We start from the raw sequence: 17,253 nt of genomic DNA, 5'->3' as shown, positions 1-17,253 counted from the left end.
TTTTGTATTTATTTTCATTTTTAATTTGAAAGGTAGAGGCAGACAGAGATCTTCCATCCACTGTTGTACTCCCCCAATAGTCGTAAAAGCCAGGGCTGGGTTAGGCTGAAATGAAGTGCCCAGAACTACAACTGTGTCCCATGTGGGTGGCAGGGGCCCAAGTGCTTCAGTCTTCACCTGATGCTTCCCATGGTATCTATCAGCAGGACTCTAACATCAAAAATGCCATTGGAGCTCAAAACCAGACACTGCAATATAGGATGCAAGCATCTGTCTGTTTTAATTGCTATGCCAGACTCTTATTCCAATAACTGAATTTAGTGCTGTGATTACACATGCAAATTTCTTTATAGCAAGCAGGCACTCTAATAGTGTAGATCCTAGGGTGGAAATTTGTTCTAAATAGGTTTAAATTGCAGATTGGTATGACCACACCCCATATTGTGGTGCCTGGTTCAATTTCCGCCGGACTTTAGTCCCTAACTCCAATTTCCTCCCAACTACAGACCTTCAGAGGCAGTGGTGATGGCTCTAGCAGATCCCAATTGCCTGTATGGGAGAGTAGGGCTGAGTTCCAAGTTCCTGGCTTTGGCTGGGTCCAGCTCTGGTCATTCCAGACATTTATGAATTGAATCAGCAGAAGGGATTACACGCTGATTCTCTTTTTCAATTAAACAGAAATGAAGATATCTGAACAATTTCACTTAGATCCAGGAGTATTTTGATACTATTGCCTGAGACAGCATACTTTACACAGTCATATAGTTTGCAGTGGTTATTGAAGAATTGAGTTTTCTATCCTAATATCAGAACATTCTCATGCTGCATTAAATTGTCACATTGAAATTCCAACCAGGAATATGATTTATTAAATATTTCTTATGCATGCAGAGTCTTTCTGTAATTAGATAACAAAGATGTTAGTAGAGGTAAAATTTGCGAATTTGGTTGCTGTGAATGAACACATTTTGAGATAAGTTTGTACATGCTTGTGTCCCATTGTAAAATGAGCATTAGGTCATTTCTATTTTCTCTAAAGTTCTAGCTCAAGTAAATGATCTCACCTGTGTATGAAACAGCAAGTGAATGTCATTTCAAGGGACCTCTAAGCCTAATTCAAATTTTTTTCCCACTGTGTTCAATTAAATGTCCAATTAATTTAAATGGATAGACTGTAAACAAAGCAATGTGCATGATTATCATCTAATTTGCGCTGGCCCGTGTTATAATGCACTCATTAGTGAGTTGTATGTGTCCTAAGGCTCATAATGAATAATCAGGGCACCCGTGGATGGCATGTCACTGGATGTAACTACTCAACCCCATAAATCAGAGCTGGGACAAAATGTGCTACATCACAAGAAAGAATAATACATAGCCAGCTGGTGAACTGACAATTTATTTCTTCCTATAATGCAGGCACTGCTCCTGCCCTCGGACACTGAGAAATAAATGTGAAAACAGAACAGCTGGATATAGAGAGGAAAATGTTCACCCAAGGTGATGCAGACCAAGTTCCTGCAATTCTTGCGAAAGAAGACAAACAAAGGAAAACTTTGTGCTATCATATCAGTTAATAGATATTCCTAATACATCAAATAGAGAAACAGAGATGCATAATGTTTTTCCAGAACATCTTCAAGTTTGAAAATTTAGTCCTATAAACATGCTTGTGAAACACTTGGCATTTAGAATCACCTAGCAGGCTTTAGAAGAGACATACAGCTGTTAAGTCTCATTTCTTACTATATACATGAGAAGCATGTAAATGGACTCCATGTCACCATGGCTGGATCCCCATTTCTGGACCCCCAATTTAACCTCCTTTTCCTTTTTTTTTTCTATTAAGAGGCTAAAAAGTAAAGCATTTCCTTTTTTAAAGAATTATTTATTTTTATGGGTAAAGCAGACTTATAGAGAGAATGAGAGAGAGGAAGATCTTGTATCCTGTTTCACTCCCCAAGTGGCTGTAATGGCTGGAGCTGAGCCATCTCAAAGCCAGCAGCCAGGAGCTTCTCTGGGTCTCCCATGTAGGTGCAAGGTCCCAAGGCTTTTGGCCCAAACCCTACTGCCCCTCCAGGCCACAAGTAGAGAGCTGAATGGGAAGTGGAGCAGCTGGAACATGAACCAGCACCCATATGGGATCCCAGTACATGCAACGTGAGGATTTGGCCACTGAGATGTTGACTTGGGCCAGTAAAGTACTTTTCTTCCAAACTCCTTTGCAGCTAGAGAAGACTTGGTGACACTGTTGGATTGATGAAATGAATTACAGGTATATGACTCTGTCAAGATACTGCCCACCTGAATGCAGAAGAAAGTCGCCTTATTTTCTCTCCTTTTTGTTTCCTGGATATACAGCAGTCATGCTGGTTTATTTTCAGAAAATCCACACTTTGGATGGCAAGGTGAAAGACTGAGATTCAGTCTGGACAAATGTCAGCTGCAACTTGTGCCTTGGCTACCCAACGCTAAGCCCCTTGTTTTCTTGTTGAGAAGAAGACCTGTCTGATTTATGAAACCCACTGAAATGTAATTTTTGTAACTGTAGTTGTCAAGTATTAATTAGCACAACTTACTAATAAAAATTCTGAGATGCTAGTGCCAAAAATAAGGTTAAGTTTCAGTATTAGTGTGTGCTCAGATGACAAAACATGACCTTTATACATGGAGACTTTTTAAAAATACTTATTTCAAGGAGGAATCAGTCTTTTTTCGCATGTCACCACATTGTAAGGAGAAGTGTAGTCCTTGTGGCTCGTGCTAGTGGTTTTCCAGGTGCGTTCCTTCCACATGCCCCAGTGTGAATGAAGAATCCTGTTACTTAGCAACTTGCTGTTTTATGATTATGCTTTTCCATTCTCTGTGGACAAACTCGGTTGAGACTGGGAAAACAATTCTTTCTTTAAACAAGAGAGAAAATGTGATGGGCTCAACTAATATGCAAAGGTAGGAGAGAGCCAGAGTGGGAGGTCCTCATTTTCCCTTGTTGCCGTGTTTCTCCAGGTATACATATGGCCTGCTTCCCCTGCACAGCCGGCACCCAGACTGCTAGGGAATCAATGTCAATGCCCACATGAACCAGCCCTACAAATGGGCTACAGCACTGTAAGAGCCTGATGTTTTACCCTGGCAGTCCCTGCTCTATGCCACCACTGTCCCCTGCCTAACACATCCGCTACTACCTTCTCCCCACTCTCGGCTCAGTTGGATCCTAGCTGCTGCCCTGTGCCCATTCATTTCCCTGTCCTGGCAACAGTCTTGAGAATACACAGAAGGGCTTCAAAAAGTTCATGAACCCTCTTACAAAGGCATGTCTGTTTTCCTGTCTTTGGACACGTAAGAATTAGAAAGACCGAAATGTGGGCTTGAGGTAGTTCCTGGGCTGGCTTGTTCTCTGCAGGCTCAAGAATAACCATTCCATGCAGAAGAAGAAAAGAAAAAAACCTTTCACGAAAAATATCTCTCATGGAAAAACCTTGCATGGACTTCAAAAATTTCCCAAAATAAATTTATCTTTTAACTCTATTTTTCCATGAACTTTTTAAGGTATCCTTATATGATTCTTTGGGGGAAATGTCACAGATTTTAAACTGAAGACAGATTCCTTTCAGAAACCCCATAGCAAAGTATTAGGGAAAAAGAAAAGGTTCTAAGAAATTTTAAAATTCAGTATAAAAGACAATTAATTGGTTTTACACTAACCTTTGTAACCTCAATCTTTGAATTTTCTCTCTTCTTTAGAGTTATCACTTCTGTGCTGTCAAAAGAAATGAGATGTGATTTTTTTTCAGTCATTGTTTTGATCTTCACCAAATGGCTAGCAAAGACAGTAATTAGTACTCTACACCAAACCAGTCAAGATTTGACACAAAACCACATTTGTCCTTTGGAGAGCTGAAAATGAAGCACTTTTGATTCTTAGAATTTTCCCATGAGTTGCTGTCATGTGGCATACGTTTCTGTGCTTGCTGCTTCTTTTTTTACTTTGCTGTTATTTCTACTTTTCCTTGTTTCCAATGGACCTTTTCTACTGTCTAGATTTTTTTTGGAAGGAAAATAAAATGAAGACTTTATCTTTTAAAATTTTTATTTATTTTTATTTGAAAGGCAGATTTTATAGAGAAAAAAGGAGAGAGGTCTTCCATCCACTGCTGCAGTCCCCAGATGATCCCAATGACTGGAGCAGGTGCAAAGTCACAAGATTTGGAGTCATCCTCTGCTATTTTCCCAGGCCACAAGCAGGGAACTAGATTGAAAGTGGAGCAGGTGGAACATGGACCAAAACTCATATGGGATTTTGGCATCACAGGCAGTGTATTAGTTTACCACACAATTGCGCTGCCCCTAAACTTAGTATTAAAAATCAGTAAGGGTGTACCACACCTACAATATGAAATCATCATCAGAAAACACTAAAAGTAAGTGGAAGAGAAAAGGCTAGGAACATCATCCTAATTTCGTTGCAACAGGGAGGTTTAGGTGTTTATCCATAGAATTCTTCCTAGTTTGTAGAGTGCTCAGTGGTACTTGAACACTAGAGTCACTCTCTGAACACTTTCTAATATTTACAGAAGTACTGGTGCAGGCCTGTGGGTATGTTGGACTTAGAAAAGTAGAAAAATGTAGTCAAAGTCATCCAGTGCCCCAAAGTGTGGTCATGAATCTGGGGCAAAATGTTGCCCAGTTTTGTGATCCTTGAATTTCTAGCACCTCATGCAGAGAAGGAAAATGCAGACTCCTTGATCTAAAGCAACAGAACTGAAAGCTGAAGGAAACAAAGACAGTTAGAATTCACAGTCTATATAGTAAGAGAGAAATTGCAAAGAGAGAATCCCATCGCTGCAGCAGATACTATGGTTAACTTTGAGCAAGTCACCATATTCCATGTTGTCTTGCAGGAATGTAACGATGCCAGCATAAAATAGGTGCCAGTATAAAATAGCTTTTTGTTTTCTAAATCAAAAGAAGCATTGTAGGACTTGATTTGCACTGCCTACAGCAGACACATATGAGTGAAATTTATTGTTAAAAGTCAGTGAAGGTTTGAAATGCAGTCCGTTGGTAGCATTAGTTGCATTTCAGGAGCTCAGCAGCCATGTGTGGTTAGTGGCTGCTGTGTTATAGCACAGACATGAATCATGGCCTTGGGGCAGATGTTTTTCTGATAGTTAAGGTGTCATGTGGGTTGCCTGCATCCTATCCCACAGTGCTTGCGTTCAAGTTCTGATTGTATCTTCCTCCTGATATGTAGCAGTTCGATTCCTGCCACCATCATGGGTAACTCAGGTTGAATCTCGGGCATCTAGCTTCATCCTAGCCCAGTTCTGACCCATTGATTCACCTGCCAAACAGTTACAAGGGTCATTGTAAAAAAAAATCAGTTGAAGAGTGTTACAACATATAAATTCAATGTATCGAAGAAATGAACCATTCTTTTTAAACCAACTCTTTTATACAAAGATTTTTTTTGTATATGTGTGTGCATACAAATTTGACTTCAAGTCTATTTACAGATTTTGAATGTATAAATAAGTATTTAGGGATATAACTTTTAACTTGAAGGACACCTTAAAACATTTCTCAAATTGCTCTTCTGTTTTCAATGAAATAGAGTGGGAAGAGGCAGCGATTTAACCTTCTATAGCAGATGTCCAATTAGCAGGTTGTCAAAGAAAGACTCAGCAGTCTTCCTGATTGTTAGTTTCAGCAATAATAAATTTATTTGCATTTCTTTTCAAATGTATGTTTGGACAGTTTCTCAAGTCACTTGCCTCACTGTTTTCATCCTGAATGCTCACCTTACTGACATTTTTCTCCTGGCTAGGTAGCTGCATAGACATTTGGAATATATGGATATAATAAACAATAAGTCAAAGGGGCCCGATTCTGCTTACTTCCAACAAATAAATTGGAGGCAGAAAAGACTTTTCTGTCATTTTTAAAGGCATGATTTTTTTTCTAAGACCATAGGGAGCTGCTCCCCTTTCTGCCTAAGCAACTTCATTTGCAAAAGCAATTTGCTACCAGATGGCTCTCTCCATGAGACTCCTACTAGAATCAAAGGGGAATGGCACAAGAGGGTGTTGAGGTTTTACTGCTGAGAGCAGTAGAGTTGTTGGGGATTAGTCTTGAAAAGTGAAAAGTGAACCCATTTCTCATCCTGTGCCCCCTCAAAGGGCCCCATGTCTCCAGCTGACAGTACTTGAGGGAACCTGAAGCAAGCATCTCTGTGAAAAAGGAGAACTTTGTGGAGGAGTGAAGCCTTAGAGCAAAGACCCCTGGCTGTTAATGCCCGGATTTCCTCTAGTCTTGGCAGGAGCAGGTAGGAACAGGGTGCTGTGCTATGACAGAAGGTTCCAGACAGCATTACTAACCTTGTGTGGAACTTGGACAAAGAGCTTGGGGAGAGGAGTCCCCTCTCTGATATGTGCAGAAGGAGATGTTATGAGGCAAAGACATCATAAAGTGCCAAGACTGAGGTAAAAAGAAAAGGGAGTGTGAACCAATGAACAAAGGCCACCACCATGACAATCACTTTTCTCTACTTTCACCTTTAATGTCCCATCAACATGAAACATTTTATTCTTAAGGTAATCTTTCCTCATCCCTCAATTTTGTGCTTCAGAATCAGTTACTTTAAAAAAAAGAAAGAAAACTGACAATGTGTTTTATAAAAGCGATTGAATATATTGTAAAGAGACACCTGGAAAGGAGCCAAGCATATTTAATTCTTTTTTTAGAGTTTTAGAGGTTTTGTTAGCTCCAATTAGTATCTTGTCAAATAGCAATCCCTTGGGTTGTTAGGTCTTCATAAACATTTATGAGTTATTTAATATGTCCTTACATAAAATTATTCCTGTATTTTATATTCTTTAGAAAGGTTATAGAAGACATTAACATGTAAAAAATCAGACTCATGATTCTCGTCCTTGATTGAAATGAGTTGTCAGACCAAAGCCCAGAATTACTGGATACAATGAAGCAGGGGTGGGGAGAGCATCCTTTGCTGAGAAAAATTGTTAGTATACTATTTATGGTCTGTTCATAGTAATTTTCTAAAGTAAAGCTGTGGATTTTCATCACAGTGCATAATACACAAAGATAAATCCAGCAAATGGATACAAACATTTAACGTAGTCGGGAGTTAGAGCATAGCTTTGAGAAAAGCACTTGATTTCCCTGGTTTTGGAAGATTGGTTCCTAAAAACAAGGCATGAGAATATTAAAGTGATAAGATAAACCTTTGTTATGTAAATAAGAGATAATTTTTTAATATGTGTATTCTAGCAGAGCACCTTAAGCAGAATTTATTGAAGTATTAAAAAGCACTGCTAAATAGTACAACAGACACCAAAAGTTCAAGTCCAGACAGTAGTCAAACCAGTTCATTTCCCATGGATGTGCTTATATGTTCATATTTTAGACCCACTGGGGGCCTGGTAAGACCCTGCATGCAGCGTGCAAGTCAAACCAGTAAAGCGTCATTTCTGGAAAAGAAAATAATGCCATTTCTGTGAAACTAGCTGTGTAATATGGCAATCATCATAGAATCTAAACAAAAGGGCATTCACTCTTACTGATTTCTTTTTCTTTTTAGCTACTGAAAAACAAAACCAACATCCATTCTAATAGAAATGTATCTAATAGAAAAGCATCAGAAGACTTGGGTTCAACACCCTGTTCTAATGGTGGTATAGCTACAGGTACCTGCCTTGTCCTGGATGAATCTCTATTTCCTTATCTTTGAAAACTCAAGGCATCCTATTCACCTGGGGAGTCCCTAATAAAATGCTGAAAGGGACCAGAAACAGCCCGGCCTAAAGCTGATGAGTGTCCCACACAAGGACTTCCGTTGAGATGAGGAAAGCATGAAATGGACAGTCTGTGTGTCCACTAGTGAAGAGTCAATTCATGGAAGGGGGGGCAGGCCCTGGGTGGCCATATGGCCAGATTTTTAAAAACGTACACAAAATCAGAGTTGTGTGTCCAATAGTCCAGTTTGCTTTGAAATGTTGTCAACTAAAACAGAAAAATACAAAAACCAAAAGCCTCCGTGAACACCACACTAAATCTATGAGTGAGTGAGACGAGGCGGTGGCCACCATCTTGCACCGTCTGGGGAGGAGCCGGCAGATGGGGAACTGGGCTCTGCTGGTGGAGAGGAGGCAGCCAGGGGAACCTGGGCCTATGTTCTAGTTAGTTTTCTTCTCATTCGGCTTCATGAGCATGTGAATGCAGTAGGGAATCAGAGCTACCACCGTCAGGGGGATGGATGCACTTTTACAGAAGGACAGCACGTAGAACAGGTGCTCGGTGTGAGTGGGGATCTTGACAAAGTGGAAGAGTTGCAGCGTGGTCAGCGAGGTTATGGCACAGAGCACTCGGAAGCTCAGCTTGTAGCCGTTCTCCCCACGGCAGCTCAGCTGGAACATCTCTGAGTTGATGGCAAAGCCCAAGCCAAAGAGGACCCCGAGGTTCCGTACAAGGCCAGCAAAAGGTGTGGTGTCGATGTGGATCCAGTCAGGGTTGGCGCACCACTTTTTGGCTATGGGAACGGACCAGAGCAGGTCAATATCGAGCAGTCTGAGAATCAGGTAAAAGCCGAGTGCGAACAGGAAGAGAAAGAGATTGGTCTTCAGGTAGGTGCTCAGGCTGGCCGTCTGGATGCCTGGAGTGTGTTCAAAGGCTTCTGCCACCAACATGCCTGGAGGTTTCAAAGAGATACAGACCTCAGCACTTAGCCATACTGTTCAAGGCAAGGGGCTTTATCACCGGTCTATTTACCAAGTTCTAACTGCCTTCTCCTAAGTTTTGAGACAATGGGGACAATCACACATTTGCCCCAAGGCGTTTCTCTTTTTGTAGTGGCCCAGCAGGATGAGTCAGGGGGTCAGTGGTGCTGAGTGAAGCACCCACTTCATAGTCAGGGCGCTGATCGAGGTCCTTGCAATTAATATTTCAATTGCCTGAGCCAGTTGGAATTGCAAAGCAGTTGCCTTTTAATTGTTCACTTCAGATGTTCCAGAAAGAGTGGCTTGGTTGAAAGTTTGAAGGTTCTTATTAAGTCTTCCAAACTTGGACACATGCACACTACTTGAAGGGATGGTTTGGGAGTTGAAGTTACAGCCACATTCTAGAAAACCCATCTTGCTACAATTAGGTGTTTGTACCATTAAGGGAGACTAAGCTTTTGTGTATATGGAATCCGTGAGAGTTATGTTGAACTATTTAAGCTCTCAAGTTAGAATTTAGTATGAGTGTCTTGACAGAATCACCCCGACATTGGAAAACTTATTACAAGGGAGAAACTGACGCCATAATACAAATGAAATTAAAGCATTCAAATGACACAACCATAAGAAATGAGCATATTTACCACCAATTACTCCAAGAATAACTTGATGAGGAAAATGTGTTGCTATGAATACTCTGGAGATGCAGACACTGATTTGAATCAACCAGAAAAGACTCCAAAGAAATGACCAGGTCAGTCTATAATAGAAGAATAGGTAAGTATAAAAATCAAGAATTATATTGCTTATACATATGGGTGGTGTACCAGATGGCCCATCTCAGAGGAATTGCCTCACAGTTGAGATAGCATCACAATTCTAGAATCTTTTTCAAAATGTTTCCTTTTGTGTTGATGGATTTAAAAGGCTTTAACAAAGATTTCTCAATATAGTAAATTTAACCAATGCTATATCCCAAGGCTTTAATAAATGCAAATAAACAAACAAAAAGAAACAACAACAAAAAATGCCAAGCAAAGCAAAATGAGACAAAACAGCCAATCTGACATCCTTGAAATAAGGAAAACTGTCTTAGTAGACTAGCGGAACTCAACTTTGGAGGAATATACCAGGCATGATCCAAAATGAACCACACATGTTTTATTCCTTGTTATAAGTGTCACCTCTCTTTTGTCCTCTTCTGTCAACCTTTCGCACATCAGATCAGCTGCCACTTACATGAAAGCCCAGAAATATTCCACAAAAGGCACGTTCTCATTCAGCTTCATTTCCAAACCTCTCAAGAGTTTTGATTTCCTTATTTTTCAAGATATAGAAATAAGGAACAAAGACCCATGGGATGTATACTTTTGATTAGAGCTAACTATGTGCACAAAAAACCTTAACAAAAATAACATTCAGAAGAAAAAGGCTCTTAAAATCTGAGCAATACTTGTTTTTGGAAGAAAAGTAACAATAGTGAATTCCAGGAATTCTTTAATGCTTTGTTCTTAGTAATCAGATAAAAATTTGGTTATGTAAGGACTAAAATAGAAATAGGAAGATAAATAAACAAGTGTTTGATGATGTCAAGGTGAAGAGAAAGGCATCAAATTTGTTCATAGATGACCAATATTATAGTTATAAAAATTAAAAAGAAGTTTCTGGAAGAAACGCATATTTTTCCAGACTTTGTAGTTGGAGGAAATAATGAACCACAGAAGAAAGTTAGATTTTTCTGGATTCCTACTTGGAAGACTATCTAGGGAGAGAAAATGCTAATTTCTTTAAATAATAACATCTATTTTTGTTGGTGTATAAAGCTAGATAATAAATATACTAAGGCATAGAGGTCTAATTAGAATAACCTTTAAAATTGCCCACATTCTTTGGCTATTTGTTTCTGACTATCCAATGCTACTCTAAAGAGTACAATATGTCATGTATTTTGAAATTTTTTTGAGAAGTTTTAGATAATAGTGCATGGTATACCATGTATTTTTTTGGAAAGTTTAACTGACAAATCTATCAGATACCCTAGAAATTTGTGACTGCAGTTGTGCTTGGGCTTATTTTAATGATGGTAAGAGGATTTCAAGAAATGAAAAAATATTCTAATTCCTACTAAATTATGAAGTTTTTTTTTTTAAATTTTAACTTTCTTAAAGTTCTGAGATCTATAAACATTAAGAAATCAACTAACGCAAACTCTACTAACATTCAAACTTAAGTTACTTGAAAAATGTTTTTAATGAAAATGTTTTTATATTCTTTAAAGTTAGACTATATTCCTGATGTCAAAGTATTGGCAAGGAAAGAAGCATAAGTTGACTAAATAAAGTGATGCATTCAAAAGAAAGGCTGATTTCCAAAACTTAAGTTAATCTTAAAATAAGAACTATGCATGCAAAAATATTTCTGTATATGAGTTTAGATTACTTGCTTATGACTGATGATTGTATTTTGGAAATCCAAAGGCACTTTTAGCAAGTATTAGTGAATTAAACAATTCCAATCCTTTAAAATGGCAATAGCTGTGAGCTAACTAACTTAAACCAAGATATCCATTTTCTATTAATTTTGCTATTTTAGCTTTGGTAGATAAAATAACCACGTTACATTGACTAGCTTATAATACACTACAGTGACACTGGAGCCAGGCTAACCTGTGCAGAGTGATAGAGAACTTATCCACCCGACTGACGGTATGGCTCAGGGCAGCTGTTACCATGACATACCAGACACATGATGATCCCATTGCATGGCCAGATGGACTTCCTGCAGCAACATTTAAAAGGTGATTAATTTGGTATGAAAATCAGAGATCAATGATGGAACAGAAGAGTCACCATGAGATTTACAAACAATTCAGAGTTAAAAAGGCATACTTGGATGGCAAAGGCTAAAAATGATGTTTAGAACTAGGTAGAAAAAAGAAATCGAACTGGTCCTCAGAAGCATCATTTCCAAAATTTTACCCCAGATTTTCAGTCTCATTGGATTCCAGAAATCAGTATATTCAAGGTAATGAAAATGTTGGGATATTTCACCAAAGCTGTGTCAACCCTTCTCATTCTTCGTATCTAGTTGTATTTAATTGGAAAGTAGTGGATTACGAATCGGTATCTTTCCTGGGCTTGAAAGTCAAACTCTAAAGCCTGTACTTGCTTTGTCTGTGGTTTACTGATGGACCTTCCGATGAAGGAATGGATGCCTGTTTCCTGGCTGCTGAGGTGAGACTGTTATGGAACAAAGAAGGATGAGCTGGGAATGGGGCATTCAGCGGATCTCAAAAGCCTGCGGACAGGTAGCCTTGCTACTCTGAACATTCATTCAGGTTAAGTGCCAGTCTCCTTTGGAAGCGGAAAAAGAAATTCCTTTTTTTATTTCACAAAGGCAAACCACTTCTAATATGCAGGAATTTTCACTTTTTCTAAGTTTAAATGAATTATGCATCTCTAATGTGTGAATATGGATTATAATATTTCTGTTTCTCTGTTTTAGACACTGTCTCATAAGAAGGAACACAAGCTGGGAAGTACTAGGAAGGACAAAAATAGAATTTTAGTTGTCTCAAAGGTTACTGTTCATGCATTCATCACACGTTGTTTTCACACAGAACAATGGCACATCATCCTTGCCCTGATGAAATGCTCTCTAGGCTGTCAGATACACAAACAATTAGAGTAACATATGATATGAGACATGTATGCAACAAAGGGAATGAAAGACATTCAGAAAATTCATTTGGAACTTCTACATTCTCTATATTCAGGGTGAGTTTCAAAGATTACCAAGTGGCAAAAATTTTATGTAATGTAAAAAACAACAAAATTAATATAGCATGTCATTTTCTTTTCTATGCACGTTTTTTTAAAGCCTTCTTCCAGTCTTAAACTCAACTTCTGTGATAAAGATTTAGAATTTTACTTAAAATAAAATGAAGTGATCTAAAAAGATTACTTATATTCTAAGTACACAAAAGAAAAAAAAGTTTCAAGAAGGTATACTGAAGTTAGAGATTATCCTCACTGGCACTAGTAAGATTGGCAATTTCCTACCTTTCTTACACAAAACTTCTCTGTTTTTTCCTCACTTGGAGAGTCTCAGAAGACCCCAGGCAACTGAAAGTCTCTCAGCAGCAGCTGAATCCACAATGCTGAGATCTTAGTACAGGTCCTTGAGAAGTTGCTCTAGCTCACTGTCCTCTGTTTAGTAACAATGATACTTCCAAAATGCAAATCTCCAAATAAAAATCATTCGGCGGAATATTCTCCCAACCTACCCTTTCCAACGAACACTGGGATTTAATTGACACAAAACTCATTCTCATTAGCAACTTGGATGCCTATGAGCTTGTGCGTGCTCACCCACGACATTTAATACATCACATTGGATATCACATAATACTCACATAGAATATAGCTCTCTATTGGCATAGCTGTAACTGGAAGCTACTGTCACTGCTTACCTGGACCCGTTTCACAGGTAGTGGGGAACTGTTCAAGGCATGGACTTGAGTGATTTGTGTAAATCTGAGTTTCTTGCACCCACCAGTAAGGCCGATGACCAAATAATATCCTGTATTTAAAGAAAAAAAATGCACATTATATTTTTAAATACACTTCATTGGAGACTAGCCATTTTGTTCTATAAAAATGACTCAAGCACTGAGTCTATGAGTAAAACTCATGGTTATTACACTGCAACCCATAAAGTGTACAAGCATTACATGTTAAGAAAATAATAAAATTATTTTACATAGCAATATAAAGTGATAAAATATTGAGAGAGCTTGGTTTCTAGTCTTCCACTCAAGAGAGTAGTTGTTTTGATTTTTAGCATCCTATTTTCCCATAAATACGGTGACTTTTTCTTCATTGTAAGTCCTGTGGGTGCTTTGGATGGTTAATCTGAGAAGTTCAGAGTGGTCCCTAGAAATCACCAATGTATTCATTATTGTGTCCCTCATTTCATTAGCTTCTTGATTACTTGCAGAATGTATGTTATAGGGTTTTGGAAGCTTTAGTCAGTTAAAGTATACATTTGTAAGGTTTTTATAAGATCTATTTACTTATCTGATGTTTCAAGTTAACTGGTATGCTTGAAAGACTTTCCAAGTAAAAATACATACACCTGAAATTTGCCCATTAAACCAAAGCTGCAAATGTAAGAATAAGTTTTAGGAAAAATGAAACAAAAGTCTTACCATTTAAATATAAGATTGAACCAATCCCCAATGACTGCTACCCATATCATCTTGGTTCCAACTGTCTGATTAAGTTGGAACCAAAGTGGAAAATAAATAGTGAATATATTCCGGGGGTCTCCAACATTGGACATAAAATTTAGAAAATCGTAGTAAGCTCGATAGTCCTTCTGCAAATGCTGAATAATAAGCACTCCGTTCCAATGAAGGAAATCCATCTTGAAAAGGAGAGTTCTAACCACAGAGCAATGGGAGCTGCAGGGTTCTGGCTCCCCCTGTTTTTATACAGTACCCTTGTGGCATGCCAAGCCATTACTGCAACATGTGATGCTGATCATCTGTGGAGAGGGCACGTCGGCCCTCAGTTGGAAAGCTCGTCTGTTTATGATTTAAATTGGTGGCAGAGAGGTGAAGCACATGCTGATCTGTGTCAATTTGAGGGGAAATTTGGATAGATGCACAATGAATTTCTTATGCAACCTCCCTTTTGTGTGAACAGTTGGATGGTGTTTGCTTGAACTTTTTACACAGTTCATTTCCTTCCAGGGCAGACATTAACAATTTCTATGCTTGGTTAGAAGACTACAAAAGTAATTATTACATGTCAAATAGCCCTTAAAGCCATGCATTTTAATTTAAGATAGACTGTGACTCTGATTGTTTTATTGGATCTTTGAGGAAAATGGCTGAGTAAATACCTGGACATGTAAAACTCATCTGATCGGTTATGTGCTGATCACAAATTTTAAATGAAAAGAGTTTCACACTCCTTTGTTATCAAGGAGAATGATAGAATATACACACATAGAACAGGGAAAGAAATATATGAAGTATATGAAATTTGGAAGGAAACATTGCTTTTCAACTATCAGGCAAGACAACAGCAATGGAGATTATTTGGGTCATAGACATATACTAGGACAGAGTTGTGTCTTTTATTAAATAAAGGAGTACGGGTGACTAGGATTTGGGCTGTTCTTTGTGTGATAAAGATGGGAATAGATTTCAAAGGGCTTCTAGTCTATTAGGAAGATGGTGTGTTGAAAACAGGGTATTTCAGTAGAAGTGGGAGGCATCAAAGAAAAATGTGTGGTTGGGAAAGAACAGAAGGACAGTACAAAAACACCTTGGGCTCTGAGATGCTGGCTTTCAAGAGCTAAGATACATCTAGGAGATTCAGTGTAACACACATTAAGCCCCACCAGGTGGCCAAAAGTGGACTAGGCAACCTTGCTTAATTGTCTTACCAATCAGATTGGTTTCTGTGGTAATTACAGTGTCCTTCACTGGAAACCTTCCTCACAGGCTATGAATCTCAACTTCTTTTGGAGTCCTGCTGTAACAGCTCCACGGTTACAGAGATCCAGCATTTTTTGGTACCCGCCTGTTCTCTGTTGCCTCCCTTGGAGGAAATGCTTCAGCTGACCAAAATCTTGGACGTTGGTGAGACATTTGATCTACTGGGATGCCTCCACCCCATATTAGAGTACTTCTGTTCAAATTCTAGCTTTGTCATTAATTCCAGCATTCTGCTAATATAGACACTGGGAGATAGCAAGTGATGACTCGAGTATTTGGCTTCCTGCCTCCCACTTGCAGCAACTCCCAATATCCCCGACTATTGTGAGTATTTGAGGAGTGAATTAGCAGCTGGGGGATCTTTCTCTTTCTCTCTGTGCCTGTGTATTTTGTGTTTGTGTGTCTCTGTCTCTTTGTGCATGTCTCTACTGCTAAAGTAAACTATACATCTCTTGAAATTTGTTTTAAGTACAATGCTTTAATCCTACCTTAGCTCAATTAAATTTCCTGAGGCAGGGTATTATAAAAATACTCTCTCGGGTATTCAAGTGTAGAATGGAGATTTAGAATCATGGTGCTAAAACAATTCACGTGACCTAGTAGTTTGTATTGCTGATCAGCCAATGAATATGGCTTTTTTGTTGGGCAAATTAAGATTCTGTCATTTCTATAGTGTTTTAAATGAAACATGCGGAAAGACATAACTTCCCTTTGTTCTTTTTCTAAGAAGTGTCTAAGCTACATAAGTCATAATATTCATTTTATTCAAAATGTCTTGTCCTTAAACCAGGGTGTGAATGATATCAAATAATATAAAATACATTCTGCTTTACAATTAAAAATTAAGCTTCACATTTGTTCAGCCCTTTAGAGTCTGGGGACTGTGATGAAGTTGAAGCACACTAGCTTTTCCTTGTAGGTTGTTGATTTTATAAGACCATCTCCTGAGGGTTCTCCAGTTCCAAAGGCGTTGGGACAATTAACTGAAGCAAAACAAGACTTGAATTTCCTCCACTATGCCTCAGATCTGCCAAATCTGTTTATTCTTTTCAGTCCATTGTTAGTTTTTTTTTCCTTTGTTCATATTTGTGCACTTCCTCAGCAATCCTCTGAGTGATAGCCCCACCTCTCCTCTGACCATGCTTTCTATCAAACCATTCTTATGTCTTAGGCAAGTGTTTCAATCTCCCAGCACTGTGGTAAATACCAGACTGGGTGGCTGGGACAACAAACATTTGTTTTCTCAATCTGGAGACTATGAATCTGAAAACATGGTTTATGTTTTATGTTTAATTGCCTTCTTCTTTCCCTTCCCTCCTCCCACCCTCCCTCCTTCCTTCCCTCCCTTCCTCCCTCCCTTCCTTCCTTCCTTCCTTCCTTCCTTCCTTCCTTTTCTTCCTTTCTTCCTTCCTTCCTTCCTTCCTTCCTTCCTTCCTTCCTTCCTTCCTTCCTTCCTTCCTTCCTTCCTTCCTTCCTTCCTTCTCTTTTTCTTCTGCTATGTCCCCTCCTTTCCCTTAAGAGTAATTTGAAAAACTTCCAGAGACAAGTAGAGCTTAAGAGAGAGGGAGAAAGACAAACACACACACACACACACACACACACACCTTCTGTTTGCTGGTTCTCTCCCTGGATAATCACAACAGCCAGGGCCGGACCAGGCCAAAGCAGGAGCCAGGAGCTTCATCCAGGTTTTGCACGTGGATGTGGGGGCTAAAGCACCTTAACGACATCTTCCACTGATTTTCCCAGGCTATTAGCAAGAGCTAAATCAGAATTGGAGTACCCAGAAAATGAACTGGCTCTCAGCTAGTGTTGAGCCATTGGCTTTACTTATTGTGCCACATTGCTGGCCAGAGTTTGTTTCTTCTGGGGAAACTAGCTAGGCTTGCAAGTGACTGTCCACTTCCTATGTCCTCACATAGTCTCTTCCTCTGTCTTTCTATTTCCAAAGCTCCTCTTCTCATAAAAACACCAGTCAGGTTGGACTAGGCTCACCAATGTGGCATTATT

At 39.0% G+C, this 17,253-nt stretch overlaps 1 protein-coding gene and 1 non-coding gene across 2 annotated transcripts; one reads left to right on the top strand and one right to left on the bottom strand.

Annotated features, from left to right (window-relative positions):
• Positions 1 to 3,298: 3,298 nt before the first annotated feature.
• Positions 3,299 to 3,428, top strand: LOC118757960 (small nucleolar RNA SNORA38). The gene has a single exon (XR_004995461.2). It is a non-coding gene; the product is annotated as a small nucleolar RNA SNORA38 (small nucleolar RNA).
• Positions 3,429 to 8,195: 4,767 nt separating this feature from the next.
• On the bottom strand, positions 8,196 to 14,248 carry G6PC2 (glucose-6-phosphatase catalytic subunit 2). The gene is made up of 5 exons (XM_004577319.2): positions 13,945 to 14,248; positions 13,207 to 13,316; positions 11,402 to 11,513; positions 9,380 to 9,495; positions 8,196 to 8,707 (listed from the first exon to the last, which is right to left on the bottom strand). The coding sequence occupies exons 1-5, from the start codon at positions 14,160 to 14,162 to the stop codon at positions 8,196 to 8,198; spliced, it is 1,068 nt and encodes a 355-aa protein (XP_004577376.2). The 5' UTR covers positions 14,163 to 14,248.
• Positions 14,249 to 17,253: the final 3,005 nt, after the last annotated feature.

Source organism: Ochotona princeps, chromosome 5, assembly GCF_030435755.1.
Source record: "Ochotona princeps isolate mOchPri1 chromosome 5, mOchPri1.hap1, whole genome shotgun sequence".
NCBI classification, from domain to species: domain Eukaryota; kingdom Metazoa; phylum Chordata; class Mammalia; order Lagomorpha; family Ochotonidae; genus Ochotona; species Ochotona princeps.
This window is presented reverse-complemented; position numbering and strand designations above follow the sequence as displayed.